This window comes from Chiloscyllium punctatum, chromosome 41 (genome assembly GCF_047496795.1).
Source record: "Chiloscyllium punctatum isolate Juve2018m chromosome 41, sChiPun1.3, whole genome shotgun sequence".
NCBI lineage: Eukaryota > Metazoa > Chordata > Chondrichthyes > Orectolobiformes > Hemiscylliidae > Chiloscyllium > Chiloscyllium punctatum.
Genome location: NC_092779.1, coordinates 49472044 through 49489792, shown reverse-complemented (window position 1 = coordinate 49489792; position 17749 = coordinate 49472044). Strand labels below are relative to the sequence as shown.

Below are 17749 nucleotides of genomic sequence, written 5' to 3'. Positions count from 1 at the left end.
GTTCATTGGACTCGTGCTGGAATTGGTGTGGGGGAGGAGTGTTATCTTAAGAGCAAAGGAGTAATAGGCTTGCCCAGTATCCACTGGAGTTAAGAAAAATTAGATGTGGTTTTATTGAACCTTAACATCCTGAGAGACTTGACAATGTGAAGACTGAAGGATGTTTGCCTTTGTGGGGGAGACCAGAGCTGAAGCCATAGTTTAAAATTAATGAGTTCCCATTTTACTTGGAGTTTATGGGGAATTCTTCTCTCCCATGATGTTGAGTCTTTCAAACCGTAACTTTTTTTTCTAAAAATTAGAATTAATTTGCTTGTTCTCATGTAAAATAAAATCTGAATTTTGAATTTGGGTACCTTTTACAATGTTCTTTGTACACATTGTCACTGTATGCATTTTCTCAAAACAGTGACAAATGTTGGAGTAGAAATACCAGAAGGAAAGAGGTTGAACAAATATGGAGACCTAGAAAATCTTAACTTGACTACGGAAGACTGGAAGTTCCGATGGGAAAAGAGGCACATTGGTTTTCATAAGGATGAAATTCATGGGTGAGTGCAGCTCTTAGTTTCCAGACAGTTTTTAATTCTTAATTTTTAGAAACATATTTCCATGGCATTGAATATCTGAAATCCTTATTTTTTTTGTTTTTCTCATGGTATGCATCAATGATCAGATTGAATTGGGGGTTTCTTGCAAGGACCAATTTGATTGTTTTGATTGAAAGTTAGGCATTGTGGTATGAGGAGTGACTGTTGATAACAGAAAATGAACTAGAACTTTCGAAGAGCAATGTTCAGATAAATTTTCTAATGAGTAAAAACTGTTGCTGCCAAGTGCAAGACCCAGAACATTGCTGATGAGTATGAGTTTGCAAGTCAAGCACTTTGTGAACAAATTATGCCAGACTTGGAAGTGTAGAGAATTGAGCACCTTCTTTTCCAAGTATCCATTTGTACTTTATCATTCTTTAGAATACTTAACTGATCTTTCCACTGTCTGTGCTTTTGAGCTCAGATGAGCAATATACATGTGTTCAGCTTTTTGACCAAATCAGTGCCTTGTAATGAAAAGAGATTTGCAAAGTGACTGTGGTCAGGCCTGAAACCTCATTGATTTAGTTACATGTTAATTTACTTTTATTTCTATACAGGAGAATGATTCATTAATAATGAATGGCTCCCAATTTATCAACCTAACACTATCATCCAATTCAATAGCTCTAACTATATATCATTTGTCTTGTATAGCAAATTAATTTCAAGGTCAGCGCATTAGAGTATTCAATATTTATCCACACACATTCATGAAGGACATATTTCACTGACATTTTCCATTATAAATATATTAAATTTATAAGGCAAGCATTGAAAATTGATCGTGTAAAGTCATTGTTTTCAGCTCCAATAGATATCATCACAAATCACAGTAGTTTGCATTTCGTAGTCCATAAAGCAAACTTAGTTGGTTGCAGTCATGAGAAAATTTGAAATTCACTGTAAAATTTTATATTATTCATTCATAAAATAAACCTGCTTGTTAGTTATCTTAGGCCTGTCTTACCAAAATATTCATGAGTTGGACTTTGAGAGCATACAAAATGTATGCTGGGCATGCATATGATAATAACCAGCTCATATAGTGAGAGATATGATTGTTACAACTCCCAGGTCCGATGAGTAAGATGAAACTTTATCAGCAATTGAAAAGCTCTTATTGTGAGAGCAGAGGGAACCAAGTCAGCTGTGACTCTGTGGGAGATGCTCTGTCTTCTGAATCATATCACCTTTGGTCTTCAAGATGTGGACATATGAAAAAGAAGCCTGACACTCCAGTTCAGTATTGATGGAGTGTTGTAATGTGAGAGATGCTGCCCTTAGTATATGGTTTTACACTGGGGCTTCATCTGGCCTGTAATATGAATGTGAACCATTTCATCGCATCATTTTGAAGAAGAGTAGAGAGCTACCCTTATGTGGTCTTGTCAATATTTATTTGTAACCAGGTCTGATACTTATTTTTACCTTGCTGTTTGTGTAAGCTTCCCAGATATAAATTGATTGCAGTGTTTCTTAGATTAAACCGTGACTCCCTGTACAAAGTTCTTCCTACTGATGTGCCTGACCCCCTGAATACCTACTGAATACTATTAAGAGGCATGAATATCAGACTAAGACAAAATTGAAAGCATTATGGTATCTTGCCATAGTTGTAGATGAATACCATCCAGTTTCTGACAAGAAGTGACCACTTTAATAAGGAGCAAGTAGCTTTTGGTGCACAAAAGAATTAAATCACAGCATGGGGAAGAAAATAGAAATAAATTATTCCTCCAAAGATGATAACCCTGGCAGTTGCATGATGCAATAACAGTGGAATTGATGAGTAATCATGCAAATCAATTTCTGTCACTTTACTTGCAAGTAACTCCAAAATGGGGTGGTAAAATAAATTCAGGAACCATAGGTTCAAAATCATTTTCTCACACATTTCTATGATGTCTCTGACTTACTAACACATTCTCTCAAAATTATTTTTTCTTTAAAAAAAACTGTCAACTTTGCATTTACATAAATTAATACTAATAGATAAAGTAGAAACCTGGATATTGTTTCCACTGGCAGGTGAAACTAAAACTAGGAGGCGTAGCCTTAAAATAAGGCAAAGCAGATTTAGTACTGAGTTGGGGAGGAACTTCTTCACCCAAAGGCTACCTCATTGAATGCTTTTAAGGCAAAGAAAAATTTTTGAACAGTAAAGGAATTAAGGGTTATGGTGAGAGGACAGTTAAGTGGAGCTGAGTCCACGAAAAGATCAGATCTTATCAAATGGCGGAGCAGGCTCGACTGGCCAGATCGCCTATTCCTGCTATTTGTTATGTTCAGATGCATTTACTATTTGCAGAAAGGCTATTCCACAGATTAACTACTTGTTCAGTATCCTAGGGAATAATACCTGCTACTCCTGGCTTCCAAAGGAATGCTGAAAGAGGCTCTGAGATTTCAAACTCTCATCTCCTTTTCTCTACAAGATTTTCTGGACACCTAAGAAACCAAGCAACTGAACTTATTTTAAAATCAGTTTCCTAAATGCATTATTGGAACTCTATTTAAACATGTGAATAAACATGCCATCTCTCTATGGTGAAACACCAACAGCTCAATATCTGCCAAGCAGTAGGTTGGGTTATGTGTATGTTACCTCTTAGCCTCTGGCCCGTTTCCACCCTTCGTGGAAGGCTATTATTGAGATCAATGTTTTTGCAAATTTATTTACAATTTATCTCTGCAGTGTAGATCATGTTTAGTTTACAGTTCTAGGTGAGATATAATTATTTAGACCTCTAGAATTCTAAAACTCATAAACCAAAAAGAGGTATGGGAGAAAATTGTGGCTGCAAGAGCTGCTCTTTTTTTTGCGATATTTTAAGTGTTGGAGGTGACTTTCTTGAATTCCAGAAGCAGTAATAACTGTTTTATAAGTTGCATTGTTTTGGAACTGTCAGGGGAGAAAGATCAAAACAACAGCACTTTAAAGAGGAAGAAGAGAGACAAAGGAAAAGACCACATGGTCAGAGAAAGAAACCTGCACTGCTGTCTGACATAGCTGTGGATCTGCACAGCTACTGCCTTTGCTGTTCGAATTTAAGTATCTCTGGACATTGGAGAGCGTCTATGAAAAACTAACAAGCAGAGGAATTCACAGGTGACCTTATAGGAATCTGTGTAGGAGAGCTCACAGCACAGGAGAAGCAAAGTGCGTAGTTTTCAAGTGTAACCTTGCTGTAAATCTACAATAGTGAATAGAGTGGGTTCTTTTTTCTTTTTTTTAATGAGCTCTGTCACTTGATTAAACTTAAAAAAATAAAGCAATTAGTACTAAGTTAGCCTGGAGCAATGTTTTTAAGAGCACTAAGATGGTACTATTTTCTGGGTCTGCAGATTGTTAAGTAACAAACATGGCCTTTAATAGAGTGATGTGCTCTTTCTGTTGGATGTCAGAGTTTAGGGAGAGTTTCCATGTTATTGATAATTATGTTTGCAGGAAGTGTATTTGATTGCGAATGCTATCATGTTGCATTGATCAGTTGAAGCGGCACTTAGAGGCAATGAAGAATTTACAGGAGATAGGATGGCACTCATAGGAACAGAAAAAACCCACAGATACAGTCAGGTAGATGGGTTACCTCCAGGAAAAGAAAGGTAGGAGAGAGAAAGGCCAGGAGTTCACTACCCCATCTCAAACAAATATGCTGTTTTGGAAAATGTAAGGTGTGATGGATACTCTGGGGAATGTAGCATGAACAGCCAAGTTTCTGGACTGAGACTGTATTAATGTAATGAAGGGTATGTCGGGCTGCAAGCAATTAAATGTGATAGGGTCTCTCTAGTCAGAGGCACAGGATGGTGAGGGGGGTGGGGGGTGGGGCGGGAGCGTTTTTAATAAGGGATCATATTATGGCTGTACCTGTTGAAGATATTCCTGGGAATATATCCAGGGAAGTTATTTGGGTGGACCTGAGAAATAAGAAAGGGAAGTTCACCTTATTGGGATTGTACGATAGACCCCTTCAATAGTCAGCAAGTTAGGAGCTCTCAATTATTTGTAAAAATAATAGGATGGTTATGGTAGGGAATTTTAAATTTCCAAACATAGACTCTGGACCGTCACAGTGTTAAAGGTTCAGATGGAGAGGAATTTGTTAGGCGTGTATAAGAAAATTTTCTGAGTCAGTACGTGTATGTAACTACTAGAGAAGGAGCAAAAACTGGATCGCATCTTGGAAAATAAGGCAGGGCAAGTGACTGAGGTATCAGTGAGGGAGCACTTTGGCGCCAATGACCATAATTGTATTTATTTTAAAATAGTGATGGAAAAGGATAATACCAGATCTAAAAGTTGAAATTCTAAATTGAAGGAAGGCCATTTTTGATGGTATGAGGCAAGAACTTTCAAAGGTTGGTTGGGGGTGTGATGTTCACAAGCAAAGGGACTGGAAAATGGGAAGCCTTCAAAAATGAGACAACGGGGGATCTAAGATGGCGGCGATCTGAGAAGATCACACTGCAGAGCTTCGCATCGCAGCAGGAGCAGGATGGTCCTTTAACCCGCCCAATCCATGGCATCAGGATTTCTTGGGGCGTTGGAAAGATTATGGAGTCCCAAGAAACATTTAAAAATTCACTTACCTGTATTTTCAGCTGTCCAGAAATGCCTAAAAAGGGAGGAGGAGCATCCGAGGCCAGGTCTGCAGCTCAGCCTGCAGCAGCCTCTGAGCCGATTACTCTCCAGGACATGGTGAACCAGCTCTTGCAATCTCGCGAGATGTTGGGGAAATACATTGAAGAGAAACTGGCTCTTGTCTCTCTCATGCTGCAGAAGCATGAACAGCAGCTGGGAGACCTGGAGAAGAGGACGGATGAGGTGGAGCACAGGGTCACAGTGGTGGAAGCTGATGCCAGTTCATTCAAGGATGAGATCCAAGCCCTGAAGACGCAGGTTCGTAATTTGCATGACCAAGTGGATGATCTTGAAAACGGGGGCAGGAGAAAAAACATTCGGATTATCGGACTGCCTGTGGGTAAGGAAGGTGAGCGGCCTGCGGAATTTATTGAAGATTGGCTTCCGAAACCCCTTGACTTGGAGACTGGAATGAGAGGATTGAAGATAGAGAGGGCTCACCGGGTCGCAGCACGGAGGTCGGGTCTGGGTCAACGCCCTTGTCCTTTCCTAGTGCGGTTCCATCATTACGGGGATAAGGAGAGAGTCATGGAGGCTTCCAGACTCCAAGGGGGAGGATCTAAAGGCCTTAATTTACGAGGGGTCTAAGATCATGTTTTTTCAGGATTTTTCAGTGGCGGTGATCCAGAAACGAAAATCGTACGATGGTGTCAAGAGAAGACTGAAGGAGCTTGGGATTCAGTACTCCCTGAGATATCCGGCAGTGCTTCGGATCACCTTAGATAGATCCATGCATCTCTTTGACACATCGGAGAAGGCAAGAGACTTGTGGACAAACTAACCTAAGTAAACAATTGTAGTATGTATAAATATCGTTGCTTGGGTATGCATTTATCATACTGTAAAAGAAATGGAGGAAATCCGGTTGGAGCTTTGTTTTCCCCCTTTTTTTTCCTCTATTGATAATAATTTGGTTCAAACTATGTCTGGCGGTGGTTAAGATGTACATTTTAAATTTCTAAGTTTTTTTTATTCATATGGATATTCTATGGGGTGTTTATTCTTTTTAGCTTGTGCTTGCGATGCGGCTGCAGCTGGGAGAAGTGAAGGTGGTTGAGATGGTTAGATGCCTATTTATAGGCAGTTCGGGATGGGTAGTCGTCCCCTCCAGGCAGGGGTTGAGTTTCCCTACTCAGCGCTATTGGCGCTTTATATGTTGGTTTGTTTTCTGGTTTTTGTTGTTTTTTATTTTTAATAATTTTGTATGTTTGTTAAGTGTAGTGGTTTTAGTTTATGTAGTTTTTATATTTGGTGAACTATGCAACACTAAGGCTCAGCAATTTCAGGTTCGGGTTCTACCTCTCTGAAATTTAAATGTAATTGCAGAAGATTATGGCTAATGATTTGATTAAATGGTGAACCTAGAATATCAAGGGAAGTTACTCACCAATTAAAAGGAAGAAGGTACTCTTGAGTCTTCGAAAGGAGAAGATGGATATTGCTTTGTTACAGGAGACACATTTGGATGAAAAGGAGCATCTGAAATTACAGCAGAATGGCTTTGACTGAGTTTATTTTTCATCATTTAATACCAGACATAGGGGAGTGGCTATATTGGTTAGGAAAAATCTCTCATTTAAATTGTTGGAATGTATTAAAGACACATACGGGAGGTTTGTAATTCTTAAAGCCTTGATAAATCGGGAAGAATATGGTATTTTAAATGTTTGTTGTCCCCTAGCTCATCCTCTTAAATTCTTGGTATATGCTTTTTCTTACTTATAAGTCTCAAGTCTTGGCACATCATTATAGGGGGAGATTTTAACTGCCTATGGACCCCACAGTAGGCAGGTTGCCTAAAGGTCCCTCAATACCCTCTGAACAAACTAAACAGTTATTGGGTTTGTGTGGGGAGTTAGGATTGGTGGACGTCTGGAGGTGTCTCCACCCTACAGGTAGGGATTTCGCGTTTTTCTCCAATCCGCATAGATGTCGCCTGAGGATTGATTTTTTTTTCTGACTCCTGCGGTAACCCTGGATCTGGTAGCATCCTGTATGATTGGTAATATTGCCGTCTCTGATCATGCTCCAGTGTACCTCATGGTTAAGATTAAGGATGTTACAGTGGATTCAAGTTACTGACGAATGGATCCCTTTGTTCTCATGGACAGTAAGTTGTGGAGTATTTCTCTGGGGAATTTCAGGCATTCCTAGACATCAACATAGGCTCAGTTGATAGCTCATCTGTTCTCTGGGAAACTGCCAAAGCTTATGCCAGAGGGTTAGTTATTTCATATTTGACCTGTAGGAAGCGGCAGAAGGGTGAGCAGCAACGTCTCCTTGAAGCACGGTTGAACGCAGCCGAGAAGCCCTATTTTGACAGACCCTCGTTGGTCAAACTACAGAGGATTACGGCACTGCGGTCTGCACTAAATTCCGTGCTCACGCAGACAGCAAAGAAGGAACTGGCTTTTGCAAAGCAAAGGTTATACGAGCATGGTGACAAGCCAGGCAAATACTTAGCATACCTTGCCAGAAAGAGAAGTGCCCCACAAACCATTACAGCGATTAGGGAAGGGTCTGGAAACCTAACATGTGATTCTAAAAAGATTAATGTGGCGTTCCAGAGATTCTACTCTAAGTTATATCAGTCTGAGAATTGTGAGGAGGGTCAGGCCAAAATGGAATCCTTTTTTAGAGATCTGAAGCTCCCGGGTGTGACTCCCGAACAACGGTCCTTTCTCAATGCCCCATTATCAGAGCAAGAAGTGCAGGAAGCTGTGAGGCAGCTTCAGAGTGGAAAGGCGCCCAGTCCTGATGAACTTCCCAATGAATTCTATAAGGAATTTAAGTATACTGTCAGGCCCGATGTTTAATGATTCATACAGTCATGATTGTCTCCCACCATCTCTGAGAGAGGCCAATATTTCACTTATCCTTAAAAAAGGGAAGGATCCAGAAGACTGTGCTTCATACAGGTCCATCTCGCTCTTAAATGTGGACTTTAAGATCCTCTCTAAGGCTCTCGCGTTAAGGCTGGAGACTGTGTTACCCTCTATTATTAAAGAGGATCAGACGGGCTTCATAAAGGGTCGCAGATCCTCCAATAATGTTAGGAGGCTGCTTAACGTAATTCAAGCATGCCAACAGCAGTCAACACAGGGATTGGTGATTTCTTTAGATGCAGAGAAGGCATTTGACCGAGTTGAGTGGTCGTACCTTATCTATATTCTGGACCGGTTTGGTGTGGGCGAAGTTCCCATAAGATGGGTAACGGTTCTCTACAGTGTACCTCTCGTGGCCGTCATTATCAACGGGGTAAGATCAAGCAATTTTAATATTTCTAAAATCAGCCGGCAGGGCTGTCTCCTTTCACCATTACTTTTTATGTTGATGATTGAACCATTGGCAGAGGCCATTCATGGGGATCTCAATATATCAGCTCCAGAAGTGGGGTCCAAATTACATAAGATCTCGCTGTATGCAGACGATGGTCTAATTTTCTTGACAAATTCAGCAGTTTCAGTGCCTTGCCTGACACAATGCATTCACGCGTTTGGTGCTTTTTCAAGAGTATAAGATTAATTTTGCTAAATCAGAGGCTATGCCTATGGATGTTCTTACGAAAGAGTTGGCTCTTGAGAGTGACTATAGATTCCCATTTAGGTGGTCACAGGGGGTTTTGTGTATTTGGGCGTATTCATTACTCCACTTCTGGATTGGCTGTTCAAAGCCAATTTTACTCAATTATTTGAAAAAATTAAACAAGATCTCCAAAGATGGGAGACGCTTTCAGTCTCATGGTTGGGTCGGATAGCACTTATTAAAATGAATATTCTCCCTCGTTTGCTATACCCTACACAGATGCTTCCCCTGATTTTCAATAAACAAACATTCAGGAGACTGAACGGTTGGTTCAGCTCCTTTATCTGGCACCGTAAACGGCCCCTCATTAAATTAGCCAAACTGTAGTTGCCTCACAGATTGGGGGGAGTAGACCTTCCGTACATTAAAAATTACCAATTAAGCTTGCTTTTGACCTACGTGAGTGATTGGGTTTGTGGGGACCCTCTTTCAATATGGCTAGATATCGAAGCTTCCGAGGCAAGGTGCCCCCTTATCAGTTTGCTGTTTTTGGACAAGGTGAGGACAGTTAGGGAATATTGCCGTAACCCAATAGTCACCAATACCGTTAAAGCATGGAGGGCAAAGGGAAGGTAATATTGGCAAAATATCTTTGTTTACACCTTTAGTGGGTATGCCGGGTTTTCAACCAGGTATGATAGATTCAGGATTTAAACGTTGGGCAGCTCGGGGTATACCTTGCATGGGTGATTTATTTGAGGGAGATGTAATGATGTTCTTCGATCAGTTAGTATGGAAGTACGAGTTACCTAATTGAGACCTGTTTTGTTTCTTTCATGTTAGGGATTTTATTCAAAAAAGGACCACACTTTTGACTGATCCCTACAAATCTGACATAGAAAGAGGGGTACTAAGGGCTAAGAGTACACTCTCTGTCAGTACTTGATATCACCAGTTGGGGTGTGCCACCTCAGGTGAGTCTGATCGACTCTGCAAGATGTGGGAAAGAAAGCTGGGTGTTGAAGTTTCTTCAGAGGCATGGGAGGATATTTGGGAGAATGCAAGGAAGATATCAATTTGCAATAGGACCCATGCTTTACAGTTGAAGATTCTCCACAGGGTCCACTTAGCCCCAGACCATTTGTCAAAATTTAAATCGGGGTATCTTCAGCATGTCCCAAGTGCAAGGTCTGCACGGGTACTCTTACCCATTGTCTTTGGTCTTGTGACAGGCTTCAAACATACTGGAGCGCTATGTGAGTGCAGTGGAGAGGATTTTAGGTGTAGGGGTCGAGAAGGACCCTATTTCGCTCCTTTTGGGCCTACCCATTGTATTTCCTGCAGACGCGCATAAGAAAATACTTTTCAATAGTCTTACATTCTGTGCAAGGAAGAATATCTTGCTAGGTTGGATATCCAAAAACCCCCCAGGCCTGTCCAGGTTGGCGGAAGATTGTTATGGACCATATTCCCCTGGATTTTCTCAAAAATATGGTACACCACAAAACTGAGAATTTTTACAAGACATGGCAACCCTTTTTGAAATACATGGACACAGATTTATCTGCCACACTAACAAGGGCTTCTGTACAGCTGTAATGATTGTGTTTCATGAGTCCAATATCCAGGGAGGAGGAACTGTGAATGTATGAGTGTTTTGTTTGGCTGGGCTGAGTTATTACTATCTATTTGTTTGTTGTTAGGTATTTATTTATTTAGTTAAATAGCTAGTTTAGTTTTTTTTTCATTTTATACTTCTCTATATATGTTTATACGGTCGTATAGGAGGTTGGTTTGGGGAATTTTTTTATTATTTGTGTTTAGTTTTGTACTTATTAGTTCTTTTAATATGCATTAAGGTGGTGTGAAACACATTGTTCCCAAGTGCCACTTTAGGACAGAATGGAAAGGAGCCTGAATTGCAAACACTCCATTTTCCATCAATTTAGCTGATAAGTTCTCATTTAATTTGTGAGGCCAGGAGAAGCAGGATTGTCCTCTAGCTTACACTAAAGAAGCTAACCTTACCTCTCCCAAACAACCACTTTATAGCCCAGATTGCTTCCAAGTTTCACAAAATCATGCAACAGAGAACCAGGAGGATTCCCCAAGGCAGGTAGTTAGTTCTGGCTGCAAGGCCAAACGGGTGGCTCACATTCCAAACAGCTGATCACCAAATAGTAAAATCTAACCCAATATTAATATGCTTACAGTGAGCAATGAATGGATTTTTGGATAAACAGAAAGGAAAGGCTCCTTGGATAGGCCCTTCAACAACAATCTATTCACGAATACAAGAACAGAAGAAAGCCATTCAGCTCCTTTGATCTATTCTGCTATTCAATGAAATCATGGGTGATGTACAACCCAACTCCAATGTAAAATTATTGTGATTTTTCAGGCATGAATAATGTAAAGTCAAATCAGTTCTGAAGACTTCTGATTCAAACCCTCAATGCTTTAGACTTGATCAAGTGTAACCAAGGACATTGTGGGAAGCTAGGGAAAACACTGAGGGGCTCCCAGCACAGGCATTTTTATCATTACAGCCACGGGTGATGTGCTGGAAGACTGGAGGGTGGCTAATATTGTGCCTTTATTTAAGAAAGGCTGCAAGGAGAAGCTAGGGAACTATAAATCAGTGAGTCTGACTTCAAAGGTGGGTGAGTTGTTGGAGAGCTTTCTGAGAGACAGGATTTACATGCAGTTATAGAAGCAAGAACTGATTAGGAATAGTCAGCATATCTTTGCATGGGAAATCTGATCTCTCACTTGATTGAATTTTTTTTCGTAAAGGTGACCAAGAAGTGAAGAGAGAGCAGTAGATGTTATCTGGGTAAGGCATTTGAAGAAGATCCGCTGATAGAGTGGTTAGTAAGGTTAGATCACATGGGATTCAGGGAGATCTTACCAGTTTGATACAAAATTGGCTTGACATTTAGAGACAGAGGATGGTGGTGGTAGAGGGTTGTTTTTCAGACTGGAAGCCTGTGACCAGCAGTATCCTGCAGGGATCAGTGCTGGGTCCACTATTGTTTGTCATTTATGGAAACAATTTAGATGAGAATGTAGGAGGCATGGGTAGTAAGTTTGTGGATGACACCAAAATTGTTGGTGATGTACAGTGCAGAAGGTTATCTAAAGATTACAAAGGTATCTTGACTAATTGGGCCAACAGCTGAGGAATTGCTGATAGATTTTAATTTAGATAAATGTGAGGTGTTGCATTTCAGTAAGACACAGTTATTGGTAGAGTCCTGGGTAGTATTGTTGAACAGCAAGATTCTAGGGATTTAGGTATGTAATTCTTTGGAAGTTGCGTCACAAGTAGACAGGGTGGTGAAGAAGCACCCTTGTCTTCATTGCTCAGACCATTGAGTATAGGAGTTTGAATGTCATTTGCAGTTGTACAGGATGTTGATTGGATCACTTTTGCAGAATGGTGTACAGTTCTGGTCACCCTGCTATTGGAAGGATATTATTACATTGGAGAGGGTGGAGAAAAGATTTAGACGGATTTTACTGGGATTGTAGGGTTTGAGTTATAGGGAGAGGCTGTATAGGCTAGGACGTTCTTCACTGGAGGGATGACCTTATCAAGGTTTATAAAATTATAAGGGTCATAGATAAGGTGAATGACAAGGTCTTTTCCATAGGATAAGGGAGTTCAAAACTAGGGCATAATTTTAAGGTGAGAGGGGAACTATTTAAAAGGGACCTGAGAGGCAACATTTTCACAGAGGGTGGTTCTTTTGTGGAAAAAAACTACCAGAGGAATGATAGGTGTGGGTACAGTTACAACATTTAAAAGACATTTGAACAGTTATATGGATAGAGAAGATTGAGAGAAATATGGCCCAAACTCAGGCAACTGGGACTAGTTTAGTCTAGGAAACTTAATCAGTATGGACAAGTTGTACCGAGACGTCTGTTTCCGTATGACTCCATGGCTCTATGATGCAAACAAGGGCAATCAGCATTTTTGGACTAGACCCATGTTGAAATCTAACCAATAGCATTTATTAACAATCTTAATCTACAAATTTTTCATTATTTTCCTCACAAATACTTTGTAATTCTGTTGACCAAAATGGCAAATATCCAAAAATTTATATTATCCAAGTTGTGAAATTGAAATCTCCTGTATCTCTTATCTGTGTATTACAACTGCCATGTGATGTCTACATGAATGGCTGCTGGTAATACATACAAAATCGTTGTGCACAGGTGTTTATTTTGATTAGAGTCATCTCAGAAGCGTAGCATTATTCTTTTCCTGCCACTTGAAAATTAAAGTTAACACAATTGAAGAGGTAGGAAGACTGAGTTAGCTGAAGTAACTGGGTAAATAGGTTAAAAGGAAACAAGTTGAAAAGTAGTGGCAGATATTTAAGGAGAACAGGGTACATAAAATTAAAAAGTTGAATACAAGGACCAGTATGGGAGAAGTCGACTCCAATACATGATGCACTGGCACCAGGAATGGGGGAAATGGGAGCTTTGCAATTGGGATCATCTGTACTTGGACTGTGCTATGACCAGTGTTGTTATGAACTGCATATATAGGAAAATAGAGGTTTTTTTAACAAATAGTAAGGGCAAGGGATCAAATGTGGTAAGATATGGTAAAAGACAAGGTAAGAAGAAAGTAGCAGTATTGGAAGTGAAGGTCAGAGAATAGCAGCAAAGTGACCAAAATAAAACAAAGCTAGGAATATTCCTATCGTCAAGATTAGATCGTACAACGATAACTAAATACTCTGTGTCTGAATGTGTGTTGCATTCTTAAGAAAGTAAACAAATTGATAGTTCACATTTGAAGTAAATAAATAGGAGCTGATAGCCCTTGCAGTGTGTAGGATGACAAGGGCTTTGTCCAGAATGTTTCCAGAATTGAAGAAAGCCAACTAAAAGGGGAACGATTATACTGTCCATCAAGGATAGCATTGGTGTAATAGTTAGAGATGACCTTGCTTCAGGCGATGAGGACGTAAAATTGTTTTAGGTTGAGATGTGAAATAATAGAGAAAAGAAGCTACTTGTGGAAGTGGTCTGCAGGAGTTCTAACAACCACAATATGGGACAATGTGTGCAAGAATTAAATTGATGCTTGTAATAAAGGGACAACAACAATGATGGATGACTTAAATCTACATTTCAATTGGAAATGTCAGATTGTTAGAAGTAGCATAAATGAGGAGTTCATAGGATGCTTTTGACATTGTACTATGTTTTTAGAATTAAACAGAGAACAGATTTTAGACTTAGTTTTGTGTGATCTGACAGGGTTAACTAATGACTTCAGAGTAAAGAAACTCCAGGTAAGAGCAACTACTTTATGATTAAATTTAATATCCAATTGAAAGAAGATTGAGCCTAAGACTGGAACTTTAAGTCTTAAATAAGAGAAACTATGTAGGTGTGAAAGAAAAACAGAAATTGCTGGAGAGAGTCAACATATCTGGCAGCATCTTTGGAGAGAAGAAGGATCCGTAACACTTCTGTGATTTAGTGATGTGGCAGAGAGCAGGGAGAATGCAATGGAGTCCTTGCAGGAAGCAGAATGAGAGGTAACATAGTCGAGGTAACTGGGAGTAAATAGGTTTGCACGAGATATTAGTGGACAGCCTGTCCCCAGAAATGGAAGTGGAGAAGTAGTGCTGAATGAGGTGAAAATGAGAGGAGGGCAGAAATGGAAAGAAAATTGATTACCTTTTCAATTCTGAATGAGAGCAGGAATTGGCATGGATGCAGTCAGCAATGCAACAGGGACCCCAAGTCGAAGTGGAACAATGAATGTTCCGCATATGTATTTCTTTGTGAGTAATAACTGGAATCCAATTGGATACCCATAGACACATCCTTTACTTGGAAAAAGTATGTTAAATAAAAAGTTCTTCAAATGAGAAGAAGCTCAGTAAGGTAGAGGAGGATAGTAATCTAAGGAGATTGTCCAGACCTCTCTTTAAGGAAGAAACCTCTCATGATGGGGGTGGAGGTAAAGAGGGATTACAAGTCCATTCTGGGCTGGACTTAGAAAATCATGGAACTAACAACAACCTTCAGAACAATCATGAATGTGGGTGAGAAGAGACTTGAAAATTGGGAGAAAAAAAGAGTCAAAATAGGAAGATAGAAATTCATTAAAAGTCAGGATGTTATATTTATGTTAAACCAAGGCATTATGGAAACCTCATCATTATGTGCAATTTGGTCTCTTAATTTAATAAAGGATGAAAATGTTTTAGACATGGTTCAGGGGTGTTTACTGGACTGATACTAGGAATAACTGGGATATCTAATGAGGATAAGTTGCACAGGCTGGGTTTTTTTTCCACTGGTGTTTAAAACAGTGAAGGGGATTTGATTCAATTGTTTAAAACTCTTATTGATCCTGACAAGGTGAACATTGAAAGGATATTCTTTCTTGTGTGTCAGTCCAGAACTTGAAGGTGTTGCTATAACATTGGGTGTTACCTTTTTTGGTTCATAGCGATATACAGCATGGAAACAGACCCGTTGGTCCAACTCATCCATGCTGAACAGATCTCCTAAATAAATCCAGCATTTGGCCCATATCCCTCAAAACGCTTCCTATTCGAAAACCCAGCCAGATGCCTTTTTAAATGTTGTAATTCTACTAGCCTCCACCACTTCCTCGAGCAGCTATTCCATATACTCACCACCCTGTGTGTGAAAATGTTTCCTCTTAGGTCCCGTTTAAATTTTTCCCCTTTCACCTTAAACCTAAGTCCTCTAGTTTTGGACTCCTCTACCATGGGAAAAAGACCCTGTCTATTCACCTTATCCATGTCCCTCGCGATTTTCTAAGTTCCTATAAAGTCACCCCTCAGACAGCTTCTGACGCTCCAGGGAAAATAGTCCCAGCCCATTCAGCCTCTCCCTGTAATTCAAACTCTTCAATCCTGACAACATCCTTGTAAATCTTTTCTGAACCATTTCAAGTTTCACAACATTCTTCCTATAGTGGGGAGGCTAGAATTGCATGCGGTATTCCAAAAGTGGCCTAACCAATATCAACTCCTGTACTCAAGAACTGACTAGTAAAGGCAAGCGTGCCAAACGCCACCTTCACTATCCTATACCTGCAACTCCACTTTCGAGGAACAATGAACATGCATTCCAAGGTCTCTCTATTCAGCAACACACCCCAGGACCTTACCATTAAGTGTATAAGCTCTACCCTGATTAGCCTTTCCAAAATGCAGCACCTCATGTTTATCTAAATTAAACTCCATCTGCCATTCTTCAGGCCATTGGCCCATCTGATTCAGATCCTGTTATACTCTGAGGTAACCTTCTTTGCTGTCCACTACAACTCTAATTTTGGTGTCATCTGCAAAATTTCTAACTATACCTCCTATATTCGCATCCAAATCACTTTTATATACATGATAAAAAGCAGTGGACCCAGCGCTGATCCTTGTGGCACACTGGTCATAGGCATCCAGTCTGAAAAGCAATCCTCCACCGCCAAAGAGAGATGAGAATTTTTTTTCTGTGTGAACTTTATCCCAGAAGGTGATGAAAGTGAAGACATTTAATATTTTTAAGACTAATGTTGACAGATTCTCATTAAGGATGACAATCAAATTAGGAGTAGATAGGAATATGGAATCTGGAACACAAACAGATTAATTATGATTTGGAGATGCCGGTGTTGGTCTGTAGTGTACAAAGTTAAAAATCACACACAACACCAGGTTATAGTCCAACAGGTTTAATTGGAAGCACACTAGCTTTCGGAGCGACGCTGCTTCATCAGGTGACAGTGGAGGGCTCGATCGTAACACAGAATTTATAGCAAACATTTACAGTGTGATGTAACTGAAATTATACATTGAAAAATTGATTGTCTGTTAAGCCTTACATCTGTTAGAATACAGTGATAGTTTCACTTCTTTCATGTGTAAATCACAAAACCTTTTTTTTAAAGTTGCATTCTCGGGTTAGCTAGACAATATGATGAAGGTGTTGCCCCCCTGTGTTCTCTGTCTATAACCTGATGTTTAGATTGATTCTAATCTAAAAAGTGAGATAACAGAGCTTTACATAAATTCATGCAGTTTTTGAGCTCAGAGTTCTACATGAATGTATGCAGTTTTTGAGCAAAGTACAATGTAACTCTGCAAGTACAAATTCACCCCACAAAATATATGTGTGCATGTGGGTCTTTGTATGTGTGTGTGTAGTGAGTGCAGAGTGTCTTAAGTCTGTGAGGGGGTGCACGTGTGAGTGTGGGAGTGTGTGTGGGTGTCTGTGTGTACCTATGTCCGTGTGTATGTGAGAGTGTATGTGTGTGTGTAGGAATATCTGTGTGTGTGTAGTGCAATGGTGATCACCTGTAATGTGACATGAACCCAAGGTCCCGGTTGAGGCCCTCCCTATGGGTACCGAACTTAGCTATCAGCCTCTGCTCGGCTACTTTTCTCTGCTGCCTGTCCCGAAGTCCACCTTGGAGGATGGTCACCCGAAGGTCCGAGGCTGAATGTCCTGGACCACTGAAGTGTTCCCCAACTGGGAGGGAACCCTCCTGTCTGTTGATTGTTGTGCAGTGCCCATTCATCCGTTGTTGTAGCCTTTGCTCAGTTTCCCCAATGTACCATGCCTCCGGGCATCCTTCCTGCAACGTATAAGATAGACAATGTTGGCTGAGTCACATGAGTACCTGCCATGTACAAGATGGGAGGTGTTCCCACGGGCCTCATCCGTGGGGATTTTTAGATTAATTATGATTCTGTTGGATGGCATGGCAGATTCAAAATGCTGAATATCCTAACACAGTTCCTAATTGCAATGTTTATATAGAGTCATATAATCATTGATGTTTGTAAATATTTCATACCTTTCAACAAAGACCTAACAAAAAGCTCAGGGTGATATCAAATTAAAAGAAAATCACAAACCAAGTTACCATGGTTTTATGAAAGGGAAGTCATGTTTGACAAATTTGCTAAAGTTC

The 17749-nt window shown here is 40.1% G+C and overlaps 1 protein-coding gene across 1 annotated transcript in view; it reads left to right on the top strand.

The window, feature by feature from the left end:
• Nucleotides 1-17749, top strand: part of LOC140465059 (probable thiopurine S-methyltransferase) — a 57930-nt gene that overhangs the window by 2416 nt on the left and 37765 nt on the right. Inside the window, exon 2 of the mRNA XM_072560902.1 lies at nt 410-551. Coding sequence (XP_072417003.1) covers nt 410-551 — 142 coding nt within the window. The remainder of the gene's footprint in view (nt 1-409; nt 552-17749) is intronic.